The 16,435-nt window shown below is 45.7% G+C and overlaps 1 protein-coding gene across 4 annotated transcripts in view; it reads right to left on the reverse strand.

Moving 5' to 3' along the window:
* Positions 1 to 16,435, reverse strand: part of PTPRM (protein tyrosine phosphatase receptor type M) — a 747,478-nt gene that overhangs the window by 17,418 nt on the left and 713,625 nt on the right. For 2 of the 4 annotated variants that reach the window (XM_059894848.1, XM_059894847.1), the window contains 8 exons: positions 15,463 to 15,579; positions 14,702 to 14,752; positions 10,725 to 10,879; positions 10,353 to 10,488; positions 8,448 to 8,597; positions 7,567 to 7,740; positions 6,443 to 6,574; positions 2,580 to 2,705 (listed from right to left, as the gene is read on the reverse strand). In XM_059894848.1, the coding sequence (XP_059750831.1) occupies positions 2,580 to 2,705; positions 6,443 to 6,574; positions 7,567 to 7,740; positions 8,448 to 8,597; positions 10,353 to 10,488; positions 10,725 to 10,879; positions 14,702 to 14,752; positions 15,463 to 15,579 (1,041 nt within the window). The remainder of the gene's footprint in view (positions 1 to 2,579; positions 2,706 to 6,442; positions 6,575 to 7,566; positions 7,741 to 8,447; positions 8,598 to 10,352; positions 10,489 to 10,724; positions 10,880 to 14,701; positions 14,753 to 15,462; positions 15,580 to 16,435) is intronic. The other 2 variants (XM_059894849.1, XM_059894850.1) reach the window with 1 other exon arrangement.

The following is a 16,435-nucleotide window of genomic DNA, read 5'->3' on the forward strand; positions in this document are numbered from 1 at the left end:
CCAATCCAAAAATGGGCAGAAGACCTAAACAGACATTTCTCCAAGGAAGATATACAGATTGCCAACAAACACATGAAAAGATGCTCAATATCACTAACCATTAGAGAAATGAAAATCAAAACCACAATGAGGTATCACCTCACACCAGTCAGAATGGCCATCATCAAAAAATCTACAAACAATAAATGCTGGAGAGGGTGTGGAAAAAAGAGAACCCTCTTGCACTGTTGGTGGGAATGTAAATTGATAGAGTCACTATGGAGAACAGTATGGAGGCTCCTTAAAAAACTAAAAATAGAACTACCATATGACCCAGTAATCCCACTACTGGGCATATACCCTGAGAAAACCATAATTCAAAAAGAGTCATGTACCACAATGTTCATTGCAGCACTATTTACAACAGGCAGGACATGGAAGCAACCTAAGTGTCCATCGACAGATGAACGGACAAAGAAGAAGTGGCACATATATACAATGGAATATTACTCAGCCATAAAAAGAAACAGAATTGAGTTATTTGTAGTGAGGTGGATGGACCTAGAGTCTGTCATACAGAGTGAAGTAAGTTAGAAAGAGAAAAACAAATACTGTATGCTAACACATATATATGGAATCTAAGGAAAAAAAAAAAAAAGGTTCTGATGAACCTAAGGGTAGGACAGGAATAAAGACGCAGACAGTCACGGGGAGGGGGAAGGGTAAACTGGGATGAAATGAGAGAGTAACACTGACATATATACACTACCAAATGTAAAATAGATAGCTAGTGGGAAGCTGCTGCATAGCACAGGGAGGTCAGCTCCGTGCTTTGTGACCACCTAGAGTGGTGGGATAGGGAGCGTGGGAGGGAGACGTAAGAGGGAGGGGATATGGGGATATACGTATGCATATAGCTGATTCACTTTGTTATACAGCAGAAACTAACACAACACTGAAAAGCAATTACACTCCAATAAAGATGTTAAAAAAAAAACCCATGTGTTTCCAATGACAGGCCAGACAAATAAAAGCAAGCAGAATGCTATTGTTTTGTAAAAGGGCCCCCTCACTCCGGTTGGGCCTTTGCTCACACAGTTTTGTGAAAAATAGCGCAAACCTGAGCACTGACCACAGTGTGCAGCAAGTGGTAAAAAGGCTTGACTTTAATTACAGGTAAATTAAAGGTAAAGGATAAATTATGACCTGGCGATGTTTGTGAGCTCAGGGAGACACAGATTACACCCTGTTTCCTGGGAGTAGAATATGGTTCTGCTTCTTGGTGTGACTCTTGCTAAGATATCAATAGTTAATTAATCTTTCATCATAATTAAATGGAATTGCAGGATTCAGGAAGTAACCTGGCCATGGCTAAACCTCTCGGGCTAAATCCTCTGTGGCTGTCAGCAGCACCCGACACAGGGGATCTCACTCTCCCCTTCCCCTCCTGGCTGTTCCTCCCCCTTCACTGCTCTCTCCTCTCCGCCCTGGCCCCCCCCCCCCCTTCCTCTCAGACCTCTTGCTGATGGAGGCCCCGTGCTTAGTTCTCGGGTCCCTTTCTCTTCCCTCTCTCGATGGTTTCATTCAGTCTCATGGCTTTAAGTTTTCCAATAAGTCCTCAATTTGTGTCTCCAGTTCAGACCTCTCTCCTGAATGATCCCCCCTGAACGGACCCTCTGTCCACGCGTTCCCCCACCCCTAACAACCCCGTAACCCGCACAGCCTTTCCTAACCTGGTTAATGTCTGCTCCATCTAGTTCTCAGGACCCAAATCCTGAGAGCCACCTCGACTCCCTGGGATCCAAACTATCGGCCAATCTGATCAGCTCTGCCGTCAAAATACATCAGAGTGTCTGCACCTCCCACCCCTCCCCCTGCTGCCACACCATCCTGCTTTGTCCCGTCTCGCCCAGATTATTATAACAGCCTCCTGATGCGTCTCTCTTACTGTCTGTTCTCAACACAGAAGCCAGAGTGTGCCTTTTAAATGGCAGGTTATAGCTCATGATTCTTCTACTCAAAACCCTGTAACGGCTCCTTCTTTCCTTCACAGCAAAAGGCCAGTCCTGGCAGCGGCCTGCAAGGTCCTACGTGATCTCTGTCCCCTCGACCCCTCGGACCTCGGCCCCAGCAGCTACTCCCACCCTCGCTTCCTGGGCTGCAGCCACATCAGCCTCCTTACTGTTCCGGGAACTCACCAGACAAGGCCCCTCCTCAGGGCCTTTGCACTGACTGTCACTTCCGCCTGCAAAGCTGCCTGCACGAGAGCACGTGGCTGCCCCCTCACTCCAGTCGGGCCTTTGCTCACATGGCACATCTGCTCTCCCTCTGGTCCAGGCCCCGGCACCTTCTGCCTCCCCACTTTTTTTTCCTACAGCACCCACCGCTTGCTAACAAATCTAGTAGGATAGGTGTTGTCTCCATCCTCTCCTGTCTGTCTTCTCCCTTTAGAACATAAGCTCCATAAGGTCAGTGAGTTCACAGACTCCTTGAAGGGACTCCAAGCTCCCAGAACAGTGACTGACACAGACACTCTACCTATTCAATGAATGAGAAAATCATGAAACCACAACACCAGCCGTGGTGGCCGTGGATCTTACTCGGGCTGCGTTGTAAATTCGGAATATCCTGCTGATGATGTCTTCTTCCAGGTCAGCAGAAACAAATTCCACCTGGATGGGGCCGTGTCTGTGGACTCCATTCTCTGGCCAGTACTGCGGACACAACTGAGTTCAGAACACAGAGACGCGACGTTAATGATAAAAATACATTTACTGCTCACAGTTTGGATACGGTCACTACCAGCATCAGGACCAAATGCCCTTGATTCACTTCATTTCCTTTCTTTTCTCTCTTTTCCTTCCAGCAAGTCGACTTGAGGACTTTCTTGTTGACTGAGCCCTTAAATCCACCTGTCTGTCTAGTACTTTTTACTCCATTTTCTCCGAAAGCATCTTTAAGCCACGTGGAATTCTGCTTCCCAAGGAGGTCATGTGGGTGCTATTGAACACATGCTGTAAGATCCCTTTCGCTGCTGAAAGGAACTCTTCTCAGGCCCTGGGGAGATGCCACGAGCTGCCACTATAAGACCTAAGACACTTGAGATGAAGACATACCTGTTAACGCCCAAATCTCCATCCTCCCGTCTGGGCTTGCCTTGCAGTTCGTAATCACTTTTAAGAACAGGGCTGTTTTGTGACAAGATACTGATAACAGTGTTGGGTTGCATTTTTATGCTCTGGTCCAAACCCTCCCAGCTTACATCTAGGAAACCTGGTGTAATAAGAGTAACTGCTCTGCTGTTTTTACCCGGAGGTGGCTTTAATTAAAGACACAATTTCCTAGAGTCTCAAACTCCAGGTATTGGTGATACTGGGAAACTAGGACTTTTGCAAGAATGTGATGCACGTGACACGAGGGTGGAGGGCGGGGTGCTGGGTAGGGTGGCTGATGAGGGAGGGGCTTTCATTTACTGCTGCCCCACAGAAACATTGAACTTGGAGATAGGTGAGAAACCCCCATGATCTGTTCTCCCAAACCTTTTCGAAAGCCTGAAGACCTTAACTAAGGCATTTAAAGTCTGAAATGAAACTTCTTTGGGGACTTGGTATGCAGTGATGTTTTGGGAGCAGCATTTAACTTTTTTCTTTCTGATTTACCTGAGGGACAAATGACTGGGGGGAGGGGCAAGAGGGAACTACTTCATTATTTTACAATCTGTTTCTTTTTGGGCCAAGAGCAGATGAAGAACATCTCATTTTAAGCAGAATGATGGACCACAAAGGGAGAACCTACTGCTTGAAATTCCTTTTACTGATGACTTTTATTTTCCAAAGGATCTGAAATCTCATCATCAAAAGTTACAACAGTTGATTTATATCCAAGATTGTAAGATAGTTTTCAGTGGGTCAACCGAAGCCATCTCCCTCCTTCTATTACAGAAGTTAAAGGTTTGGATTTCATGATCAAGAATGAAAGTAGGGTAACTAAGTGTCCTTTTTACATTAGCTAAGTCTATAGTATTTTAGAAATTACATTTATTATTTTAAAATAATGCTTACACAAAATCTTTCCTTCTTCATCAGTGCTTCCTGGTGACGTTTTAAAACTGCCTTGTCAAAAGATAGCCTGCTGAAGTTTTATCTTCTTTTTGATACCCGAGGGTACCCACTGTTAAAATTAACAGGTGTATGATGGGAAGCTGAGCTGGTCATAAAAGCTCAAACACGCACATTTGAACTGTCCTGCCCATTTTCTCCTGACTGAGCCAGCTTTGCTCTCTGTTCGTTCTCTCAGTTCAGGCCCTGATCTAAAGCTTGTCACTTACACGAGAAACAGGAACGGCCCAGGCTGGTGCTTGGCTCCTGGCACACGGCATTCTGCATTCTGCCCAAGGAAACCGTGTGGAAAATGGCTTAAATAGTGCATAACATGTCCATGAACCGGACCTATAAATACTTAAAGTAGTTGAGGGCTATTCTTGTGCAATTGCAAAGACTTTCGGTTCAAATGCTCCGTTTAGTGTTCTCTAAAAGGCTGAATCCCAGGAGCAACTTTTCTCTGACTCTCAATACTGGCTCTGTCTGCCGAATGGAACTGGGGCTTCTCTGTCTCTCCCGCCGGGTGTGAGTCCAGACAGTTTGGGGTTAGAATGCAGCTTTAGAATTCAAACACTGTCGTTCAGAAAGAACACGTGAAAATCACTGATGTCTGGTTCACTATTGATAAAAAAACAGTGTATCACTACATTTCAGGATTCACATTAGGGGAAAAACAACGATTCTGAAGAGGGAACCGTCGCTTATCCTCTATGACTAAGGACTCTTGAATGAGTGACATTTAACCCATGGCATCGTGAGTTAGAAAATCAGGATCCTTGGTCCTATTTCCGGTTGTGTCTTTGAAGTCCCCCCAGCTGTGGTGTCTGCTTGTCTTTATCAATGGTTGCCATCTATCCTTCGGAGAAGAATCACTGGGGAAGACTCCTAAAATATTTAAGCTTCTTAAGTAAAAAGGACTAGATGAGGACAGGACTATCATTATTATTTCATTAACTAGTCTTCAGGCTAGAGCCATAACAAGATAATGTAGTGCCTCAAACATAATTAAAAACATTACAGAATTGAAGCGAAGGTCCATGGGATTTATGGCAGATTGATGACAATCAAATGGATTTTAGGGAGGAAAAGTCTCATCCAGTTTGGATGCTGCAATACTTCAGACTTTTTTTTTTTTTTTAAAGGATTTGTGCCTATGAGATAGAAAATTAATTCAGTTCCAGAGCAAGTTTATTCTTACAACACGCCAAGTTCAAACTACTTAACAAGGGCCTCCGTCACAGCAGGTCAGCCCTCGATTGGAATAGCCGGGCCCTAAGGCAATACATCCAGCTCCCAGGGCCCCTGTGCTCACGCTGTCCTGACAAGTCCCTTAAAAAAATGCTTCTCACTCCATTACTAACACTGAGTCACCACCACCCAGTTCTCTGCCTTTTTATGTTTAAGAAGAAGAGCTGTGAAAAAGCCCCATTGATCATTCTGAGTTTTTCTTATCTTCAAGTCCCAGTTTCATTTCTTTTTAATATCTTTACCAAAGAGTTGACAAAGTAATTGCTGTCCCTTAGAACGGCTTGTTGGCCTGCACCGCCACCGCCTCCATGACGAATGCCACCTGAGGGCTCCAAGTGGGCCGTGCCAGGAGGCGCACAGATGCTCCCAGATGGGATCTGGGACTGTGTCAGAGGCTGACGGCCTTTCTTCACAGTCCTGGTTTGTTTGCTCTGCGACCTTCAGGCTCCGGTTCAGCTCTGACTCTGCCCGTTACCTTGTATCTCCCTCTGGTCACTATTTCTTTTCCTTTTTTAAAAAAATTAATTTATTTTATTTATTTATTTTTGGCTGTGTTGGGTCTTCGTTGCTGCGTGCGGGCTTTCTCTAGTTGCAGTGAGCGGGGGCTACTCTTTGTTGCGGTGCGCGGGCTTCTCATTGCGGTGGCTTCTCTTGCTGCGGAGCACGGGCTCTAAGCACGTGGGCTCAGTAGTTGTGGCTCGCGGGCTCTAGAGTGCAGGCTCAGTAGTTGTGGCGCACGGGCTTAGCTGCTCCGCGGCATGTGGGATCTCCCCAGGGCTCAAACCCATGTCCCCTGCATTGGCAGGCAGATTCTTAACCACCGCACCACCAGGGGAGCCCATCTGGTCACTATTTCTATCCCTCAGTAACAGCCCAGTTTCTGACCCTGTCTCACCCTGTCACTCCCACCATCTCTTCTGGTTTCAGACTATTTTCTGCGCCCACCCCTAATCCCGTCTGGTTTTTAACACGGGTTTTTAGCATCTCCAGTTCTCCGTCCTTGCCTGGCGTTTGTGACCTGCCACCGGGGGACTGAACTTCCCCATGTGCAAACAAAGCAAACACAGATTTGACCCCGGGCATGGGCCCTGACGGCCATAATTCTCGAGTCTCACCTGGGCCGGATCCACATCATTCAGCATAACTACAGACGTGCAGTGATAATCCAGGACCAGCCTCCAGAAGTCTTTCACTGTGTTTGGCAAAGGATGCTGGGTGACTATAAAAGCTGAGGGCTGTTTATAGCTCTGCAAACACAAACAAGAAAGATCCAAATATACCCAGGAAAATGTAACAGGAGGAAGCTAAGTTATTTTGTACACATGGGAGTTTGTGACATAAAACACTGAATGTATTTAACAACTGTTGAATTCTATCACCGTTGTCAATGCCAAAACAGACCAAATATCTCATCTGCAGAATAATAATGATAAAATAATCTCACTTTGATACTAAGAAAACTTAATAAGTATTTCATAATTTTTTTGGTATTTCTGGTAGAAAGGCAATGTTGGCCCTATACATAACTATTTTAATGGAGAAAATTTAACTTTACTTTAAAATATGCATAATTAAAATAGTTCTGTTTTTCCTAAAATCTGTTCACTTGTGGTTTAAATGTGTGATGGTGTTACTTATTCCTGCCATCAAAGGACACACATGCTTTTTACAGCTCTGCAGGGCTTCAAACAAGTTTAAATACGCTTTTACTGATATCACACCAATAGAATTAAAATTTCCATATTAGCACTGAAAATACCCGTTCACTTTGCCCATCAATTGAACAGCAAATGTTCATTCAGTTAGAAGTAAACAGACTGACAGGAAGTAATGAGTTGTGTACTATCTGTGCTGACAGGCAATTTTTCCCCCATGTTAATTACCGCCCAAATGAGGAGGAATGGGAACTGAAATAATGCTGCAAACCATATTATCCCACTTCGCTGCTTTCGTGACTTAATAGCTGTCTGTTGCTCTCCGGCCAGGAGGTTAAAAATGGAAGTGCTCAGAGAGTAACCGAGACATCCTTCATTTATCAATCCGCCTGGACCGGGGGTCTCAGAGAGACTAAGAACATTGGTCCCGACGCAGAAACAGATATGGAATCTGAAATGCACTTTGTTGAAAATACAGGTTACATCTTAAAAAAAAACAAGGGCAGAGGAGTCAGGAGAGAACACAGGCGCTGCCCCTGGAGGACCATCCCCCCACATCCTGCCCAGGGGGCGAGGGGGCTCACGTCCATGAGGGCGGCGTTGATGTAGTTGCTGCTCTCGCCGTCGAGGGTGATGAGGAAGGGCAGGCAGCGGTCGGGGGGCAGGATGTCCATGCAGCGGTTCTTCTCGTGGTTCCGGGGCAGGAGCGCGATGCTGCAGTCCTCCACGCGCAGGGTCGGCGTCACCATGTTCAGGGTCTAGAGGACAGAGGACACACACTTGGGAAGAGAACCCATCTCAGACCTCGGGAGACCCACGTTTCCTGCAGCTGATGTCCCCCTCCTCCCCGAACCCCACTGACACAGCTGGATTTTTATTTCTCTTTACACTCCTTGGACTTGGTCCACAGACAGTGCCCATGAGACAAAAGGACCACTGTGGGTGTGCAGGATTACGTGCCATCGCGTCCGACTAGGGCTGGACATCTGGGCGCTTGGGGGTAAGAAGCTGGTAGAGATCGGCCCAGAGTCAGGTGCATTTAGACCCAACGTGAATATGAGAAACTGCACAAAGAACTCTTGCCCGGCAAGCACCCTGAATGCACCTTGCTGGGTCTGGCTGCACCTGTGTTACACTGTGGGATGGTGTGGTGTCTGCCTGCTAAGGGGGGGCCTGGCTCTGCTAGACCAGTGGTTCTCAACGGGGGGACACTGGCAATGTCTGCACATGATTTGGTTGTCAGAACGGTGTGGTGGAGGCCTTTGGCATCCAGTGGGTAGGGGCCAGGGATGCTGCTGAACATCCTACAGGACAGCCCCCATGGCAACGGATGATCGAGTCCCCAGTGTCAACAGTGCCGAGGCTAAGAAACCCTGTGTTGGCTCAAGGGTTCAGGAGCCGACTCTGAGATTCTTCTTAAGGAGCAAGGTCGCAGCCGGCCGCCTGTCCCTTTAGCACGACTTACCCGGAATTCCTCTTTAATCTGGCTTGAATTTGTCTGTGGATCCAGCTTGTTCATGTCATAGTAGAGAGACCTGACTTGGGAAGCAGGGACCGAGGTGTCCCCACAAAGACAGGCTTCCAGGATGGCATCGTGGATGAACACGTACTGCTCCTGGCGAAGCAGACGGGACTCGTTAGTAGTAGAGAAACCAAGGTAACCAGAAAGAACTAAGGGAAGGAGGGAAGGCAGCCCCACACAGACAGGAAAACAGAACAATGGTCCACCCATCACAGACGATGCCTTCCCACCAGAGAGAAAGCAGGGGAGACGACCTGACCGCTAGGAGGGGGTTATTCCAGAACCAGTAATCCTGTTCCCCAACGAGATGGCGGGCACATTGGTGATTGGCCATGTGCGGAGTACAGTATAGCGGGAGGAAGAGATAAACAGGGGCTCAATGCAGAAGCCGTAAACAGATCGATGAAAACCACTCAGACACTGATAAATCCCAGAGCAAGCACTGTCATGTGGGAGTGACTGGAGCTACACTGTCCCTGCAATTCTGATCCTAAGAGTTTGGAACTCAGTATTTCAGATGAGGAAATAGCAGAATCTTACCTACATATAACGAAAAGAGGAATGTGCTAACCAAATTAACAGTGCAAAGAAGGTCCAGGGAAGCTTGACATCACTATGAAAAATCAACAGTTCTGAGCACTTAGAGCTACTTACTTTGAAACATTAATTAATGCAATGATTGCGAAAGTCCTTATGTGTCCAGGGAAGAGCTCTCGTGTGTACGTATAAGCCTGCAGTTTAAAAACCAACCCTCTAATTCTGAATTGGCCCTGGCTTTCCCTACAGTTAATTAGTAAAGTGTTAGCATATTTATTATTGCTCTCCAATTACATGAAATGCAAAAGGGACCCATTACTTTTTACTTTAATTTCTATAAATAACTCGAATTCTTAATTCTCGAAAACAGCCCAGTCCTATTAAACAACACCTCAGAAATGGATTGAGTGAGAAAAAGGGGATGTGGTGACATTTGATCAACTGTTAAGTACATTGAAAATACATTATGATCATTATTATCTTTAAAACAAAAACTCTGTTCTAAAGAAAAAAGACCATGGAAGCAGCATTTACAGTTTCTGTTATTCTTCTCTGTTAGTTAAAAAATGAAATTAGGTTTCCCAGTGGCTTTTGTAAACTTTAATTCACAACCTAAATGTAAGGGAGTCTTATTCTACTTCATGAATCATTTTCCAGGTGGTGGGTGTAATGCCTACTTAAAAGGATCAAATAGTAGTAAAAACGTGAATTTCCTAGGAGCAGGATGGATTACCTTTTCTCAAATACTTAAATTCCTGATACACCTTGAGTTCTAACTTACAGAAGTACTAGTCGGTATAGAGTACTTCCAGAAAATGGGCGAATTCCCATGATACCAGGCCACTGGACAGGATTTTTAAGGACAGTAGGAAGAGAACGAAATGCACAGAGATTACCCTTAAAGGCCACTTGGCAAATGCCTGGCTATTCTCAGGAGTGGTCTCGCTCTGGTTACCAGCTAGTTTAAAAGACACAATAAAAAGAAATGGTATTGAATCCCCGAATGCTTAAACGTAGAGCCTCGACTGGACCCTGGACACAGAAGTAAGGGGAAAGTTAGGCTCAGGGAGCAGATTCTGTTACCTGGGAGACTCCTGGCCTTTTCTGTGTGTTTATAAAAGAAACAGAAAAGGAAAGAAGGAGGGAGGGAGGGAAAGAAGGATGGCCAGGTGCTTCACTTTTTCTCCTGGGGGGGTTCTGAAGACAGAACTGCTGACTCTTCTCTCCCCTTGCCCTGGGAGGTGGGGTGCAGGGCAGGCACCGGGGTCAGAGCCCGAGGGCGGGCAGGCGGGCGGTCGGGAGCTGCTGTACCTCGGTCTGCACCATGTTCACCCTCCGAGACCGCAGCTCCCGGACGCAGTTGTAGATATCCACCACTCCTTCCCTCTCGGCCATGTCCAGCATGATGTCGATGACAATGAAACAGCCGGTCCTCCCCGCACCAGCGCTGCACAGAGAGAGGGCTCAGTCAGTGGAGGAGAAAGGATTCCTGTGCTCCTGCTTCCGCTTAGATTTTTATTGCGGTGAAACTCACATAACACGCCAATGACCATCGTAAAGTGCACAACTCAGCGGCACCTGGCGCCTTCGCATCCATCGAGTTTCCAAACGTTTCCATCACCCCGAGGAGACCCGCACCCACGGCTCCCCGGGCTTCCTTTTGGAGCTTTGGGCCCCCCTCACCTGCAGTGCACCACCAACGGGCCTGCGTTGGGCGGGCTCTTGGATTTCACCTGCCGGACGAATCCTAGCAGCCCAGTGGCGTGGTAGGGGACGCCGTGGTCCGGCCAGCCCGTGAAGTGAAACTGTCTGATCTCGCGTATTTCATGAACACCTCGCTGCCAGGGGTCGGTCAGCACAGCACAGGAAGAGAACAAAGGAGAACAAACGGTGAGGGGCCAGGAGGGCGCCAAGGACCCCTAAGCAGTCAGGGAGCCCGGGGCTGGGAAAGTGAGCTGCTGGGAAGAGGGTCATTCTTTGGTGCAACACGCACTTTGAAAGCCTCCTCACAGGGAGGAAGATGTTTGTGGGGGTGAAAGGGGAGGGGATGTTAGGGGAAAACGCTAATTAACAGGTGCAATGGCAGCAAATGGATGCGTTGCTGGGATTCCTTGAGGCTTCTTTCTAAGCCTGTTAACGCAGGCTCTGTTAACAGTTTGTGTGTCACTTAGATGCTACGGTGTGAGGAGCGAGCCCACAGAGGATGCACAGAATGGGGACGGGAAGGAACTAAGGGGTATCTGTGCGCTCAAGACCAGCTGCTGAGATGCAGACCCCTGTTCAGCTCTTCTGTGTTCTGGTGCCGTTTGCACCAGGCACTCGGGCTGTGCACACGCTGAGGATGTGCGGAAAGGCCACTGGAAGAAGGACCACTTTCCAACTAGAGAGGCCAGAGAACCACTTTTCACCGGCAACTCGAGTTTGTTAGGTTTCTCTCTTTAATTGCGGTAAACATTTAATCCATTCATCTGATCACCAACAATCAGATGCAAACACAATGCATCAGGCCTGACTCCAGGGGCTGGGGCTGCAGAGATATGGAGATGGTGTCTCCTGTCTTCAGTGGTCAGCCTGTGGGAAACGGGCATGTCAAGAAATATAAACCACGGAAATCCAGAGGTATTTTTGCTGGAATTCAATGTTAGACCAGTAACCTGAAGAGAGAGGGTGGTCCGCCATAGAACCGAAGTGAAGGCACAAGGAAACAGACTTCAAGTGTTTTTAATTATTTTAAAATTTACTCTTGTTTTGAGAATAACTAAGTTGATTTATATCCATCTTTTTTTTTTTTTCTAACTATGAGCCTATGTATTAAGACTGTGTTTTAAAACAAGAGTCTACTTTGAAAACAACAATTACTTCCAGAATCAAGGCTGGAGGTAACCTGAGATCAGACTTGACTTTCCCCCTTCTCTCTTTCCAGCACTGTTTCCTGGACACCATTTCTCCACTGGCCCTGGGTTTGGTTTTATTATCTTAACATTAATCACCCAGGAATCTTGTCACTTTCACCACCAGCCACTGTTCATGCAGAGGTAGCCAGGAAGAAATTCGGAATTTTTATGTCCTTTGAAAGACTAGAAGAGGCAAACAATGATAGGTTTTAAAGTTAAGACTTGTTTGCCATCAGGGCGTTCATTTGTCTTGGTTTAATAACCCACAAGTGCTGAAGCTTTATTTCTCTTTGAAAATCATGCTATTCTTTAGGGGGGGTTGAAGCATTAAGGAATTAAGTCGTCAGGGATTCACAAAGGAAAATGAACACTGTCATCTGCTAAATACGCTCTGTGACCCCAGAGCAAGATTACTAGGTGGTTAGGAGCCCACACTTTCTATCACTGAAACCATGGTAACATTTGGCTAAAGCCTCCATCAGAAGACAGATGGTGAGCCTCTAAACCCCTGAGAACTCCCCTGGCTTTACACAGGACGACGGGGCAGGTCAGGGGTGGTCCCAGGAAGTGGGAAAGCCTATAATAAAGATTCATTCATTCCAAAGAGGACAAAAGGGCATTTATGTCTCCCATACACTGTTGTTTTTAATTTTAATTTTTTGAGCACTTCCCTTTCTAGCTTTGCTAGATTTCAGATCCAGCATCCCCAGAACCCGAACTCCGTCCAACACGGGCTGGGCGCCCAACTGATCTAAGACTCATTTTCTCAGCAGGGTAAATGTCAGTGTCTGGGATGCAGCAAACCTTTTCCCAAAATAAACCTCCACCCTCTAATATGTTCACTACTGACAAGATGAGCAATGGAAATGGCTTGTGAGTCACCTCTCACTCTTGTTCATGGACATGGCAGTTTCTTCTTTCACTGTTTTGTAATATATATGGGGGGAAAATCATAGATGTGATCAGTGATCACAGCCCAAATATTTCCCAACTTGATATCAAGTACATTTTTTGTTCATTTTTCATTAACAAGATTTAATACTAAATAAATGAGTATCATATTATACGTAATATAATGAGTATTAACGCTATATGTTGGGTTGGCCAAAAAGTTCGTTCCGGATTTCCCGTTAACATCTTACGGGAAAAACCCGAACGAACTTTTCGGCCAACCCAGGAAAAGCGAGCTATTCACTTCCTTTTCCTTGTAATAGCTGGGAAGGAATACCCCACGACAAACAGTAGTGCTTAGCCCAGAGCGGGCGCTTGATAAATATGTGTGGATGGATGAATCCCTAGGCACATGCTCTGTCTTGCAGATTCAGGACCATATATCCCTGCCTCTCTGAGCCCCAGGCACCTCCTAAGCAGAGAGAACTCGGGGTCCATCGTCAGCTTCCTTTCTGCCAGCTTCGGCAGAGGTAGAGTCACCAGACAGCCTAGATCCACAGAAACTTTTCAGCTGTCTTCCTCCTGCCACGATGGGCCCTTTGTTATTTAAAAGCGGTTCAGCTTTTGGAGTCACCAGCTACAGGGGAAAGGAAGGATGACCATCCCATGCAAAACAGGAACTGACCAGTTTCAGGCTCCAAACCTGCCTGCTTGTTTGCAGAACGGAGCCCAAACTCATGTTTTACCTTTAGGTCCCCTGATGTGAATACTCTCAAAATAGAATCAAAATTGGAAGACTCTCAAAGTATACACTTCACTTGGCTGTTTTTTTTTTGTTTTAAGTTTCCTTTCTAATGAGGAAGTTTGAAACCTATAAGAAGTGCTCCACAGATGTACTAATGATTTGTTTTCCTTAGAGATTCCAATTGCCCCGTTAGAAAATCCCGCAACATGTCATTTTGATTTCCCCAAACGCTTTAACAAGCTCCTCAAGTCCTTTCCTTCCTCCCACTACCTCTTTGCTGCTTGTCTGAGGACTAAATAGCTGGGTATTTCAGAAACATTTCTGTGCAGCTGGGGATGTAGCCGAGAACACTAAGAGGTTAAAAAAAGAGCAAAAAGACAAACAAATCCTTCCTTTAGCCACAGAGATGCATTTTCAGCTTATTAGAGAGCTGACTATTGTTCAAAGAACTCTATGTTTAAGTGATGGTTTTGGATGCTTTTTTTTTGTTTTAAAGAAGAAAATATTCCGGGTCTTTTATCACTATCTGTTTCAATGCAGTTATTCATGAGTGCTCTTGCCAAGAGCCATACAAAAATCCTCCATATTTTTTTTTTTTTTTTACCCCCAATCCTGCCTAAGAAGGGAAAAACCCGACATCAAAGTGTGAGGTCCAGAACTTGAAGAATTGAGTCAGCCAGAACTCCACGTTGTTTGAAGTCTCTAAGCCTCCTGCCTGCTTATTAAAAAAGACAGGCTGAGGGGGAAAAAAAAAAGCTAAATAGTATGAGAAACAGATTAAAATAAATGAAAGTCTCTTCAGCCTTGTGATTGTATGACAAATAGGGATTTGAAAACCGAAAGAGGTAGTTGAAAAAATCAGGGTAAATGAGCCAGTAAGCAAACGGCGCAATTTCCTCATTTCCTAAATGAGGACTGCCCTGGTCCACTTACAACTCGGGGCCTGCAAGGGCACCCGCCACTGGTAAATTCGTGCCGGCATCGCCACATCCAGTGTAAGACTCAGCCATGGACAGAAGCCGGGGGACCTCAGAGACAAAACCGTGGGTCCCCTTCTTCGAAGGCAAGGTGAGGACAGGAAGGCAGAGCGTTTGTCAGCCACGTCACCTCCACTACCCCCCACAGCCTACCTGTGACACTTCTCTGGATGGACTGCAGTTTGCTTCGCTTCCGGTCCCTCCCTATGTCAGCAGAAAGAGGGGGAGCAAGGAGATTCCCCGTCACGCCCTGTGGAGAAGGCACAGAGCAGCAGCTCCATCCATGCATGTGGGGTGAGGCCGTGGGACAGAGCACAGCATTCAGGAGCCCACGCCCACAGGGCCCGAGGGCTGAAACCAGCATGGGAGGGAATGGATGGAAGCGCTGGTTCATGCAAGAGCGGCCCGGGTCTGCTTATGTGTGTTTCCAGGTAGAAGCTTCCACCTGGAAAATCCATCAGTCCATATTAAACCATAGGCTGGAAAAGCCTCAAGGAGGTGGAGGGGATCCAGGAGGAGTTAGGATCTGTGTCTCCACAGTTGATACGAACTCAACACTGGGAAACCCACATGGACCATACAGCATGAAGGACATTTATTGAACTGTCTCTGAACAAGGACAGAGAGATGAGCTGAACGATAACAATCAGGTTAAAAAGAAAAAGGAAGTAGACAGCTAGATGTATCTTTTGGTTTAGTTGCAAAACACAGATTTTCATGAAATGGGAATGATTTGCTTCAAAGATGGAACTGAGCTATTACAGAATCACAGGGCAAGATGCACTCTTGAGAAATCACTGGATATAGCCTACCTGCATTCAGGTGTGACCACGTATGAATTATCCCAGATAACTTAATGAGGCTGGTATCACTAATGTCTGACCAAAGCTTTTCAAAGCAGTGTGAAAACTTACCTTTTCAACAGCAAATGTTCTTATCACATATTCTGCCAGTAGCTCTGTTTCTATTAGGGTGACTTTAATGTCTTTGTAGATCTCTGTGTCATCTGGCCAGTATTTGCAGCATTTGACCTTTAGAAAACACAAAGGAAATGAAGATTCAGGGTTTTTTTTTTTTTGGAGTTCTCCAAATGACAGGTCACAGTATAATTTATAGGATACAATTTGTACACAAAATCAGAAGTACAGCTTAACTTTATTTTTTTAGATCACCTATATATTTTTTTCTCTCCCCAGAATAAAACACAATTTGAGTTATGGGAGGAATAAAACCTAGGAAAATGGTCTAAAGTTAACAAATTGTATTTATACTACAAACATCTCAGTTACAGTAACCATTCATTTCCTGTCTATCTCTACTCAGGAATGGCCTGGAAAAATAAACTATAAAAGTTGGCTTGCAGTATTTTAGCTCCTCTGAACTTTAAATTTCTTCTAGTTTCAGGAACTGATCGAACATTTTTGAGGAGGACTGAGCAGGAAATCAGAGCCAAAAGTAAAGATTAGAGATTTTTTTTTTTTTTTCCTGAAGAAGGTAGTAGCTATGTGTTTTCCCCAAGTTAGAGTTACAGATTCATTTTAGTATAAGTAAATTCAGTATACAAAACCTGGTGAACTCCCTATGTTAATGACTCTAAGAATTCCTCAGTCACCCAGGCACAAAACCTGGCGATCCTTCTCCAAAACCCAATCAACTGCCAAGTCTAAGAAGCTTTTGAAATATCTCTCAAATATGTTTTCCAAATTTTTATTCCCTCCGCCACCATCTTCAGGCTCTGGTAACTTCCTGCATCCCCTCCATACCAGTAACTGCAAAAACCCTTCCAAGTGCGATCCCAATGGCGCTGACTTGCTCTGCTCAATAAACTTCCATTTCCAACCACTGCCCGTGAAATTAAAATAGAAATTAACTTTGGCCTGGCAGATC

This window comes from Balaenoptera ricei, chromosome 14 (assembly GCF_028023285.1).
Source record: "Balaenoptera ricei isolate mBalRic1 chromosome 14, mBalRic1.hap2, whole genome shotgun sequence".
In the NCBI taxonomy this organism is placed as follows: Eukaryota; Metazoa; Chordata; class Mammalia; order Artiodactyla; family Balaenopteridae; genus Balaenoptera; species Balaenoptera ricei.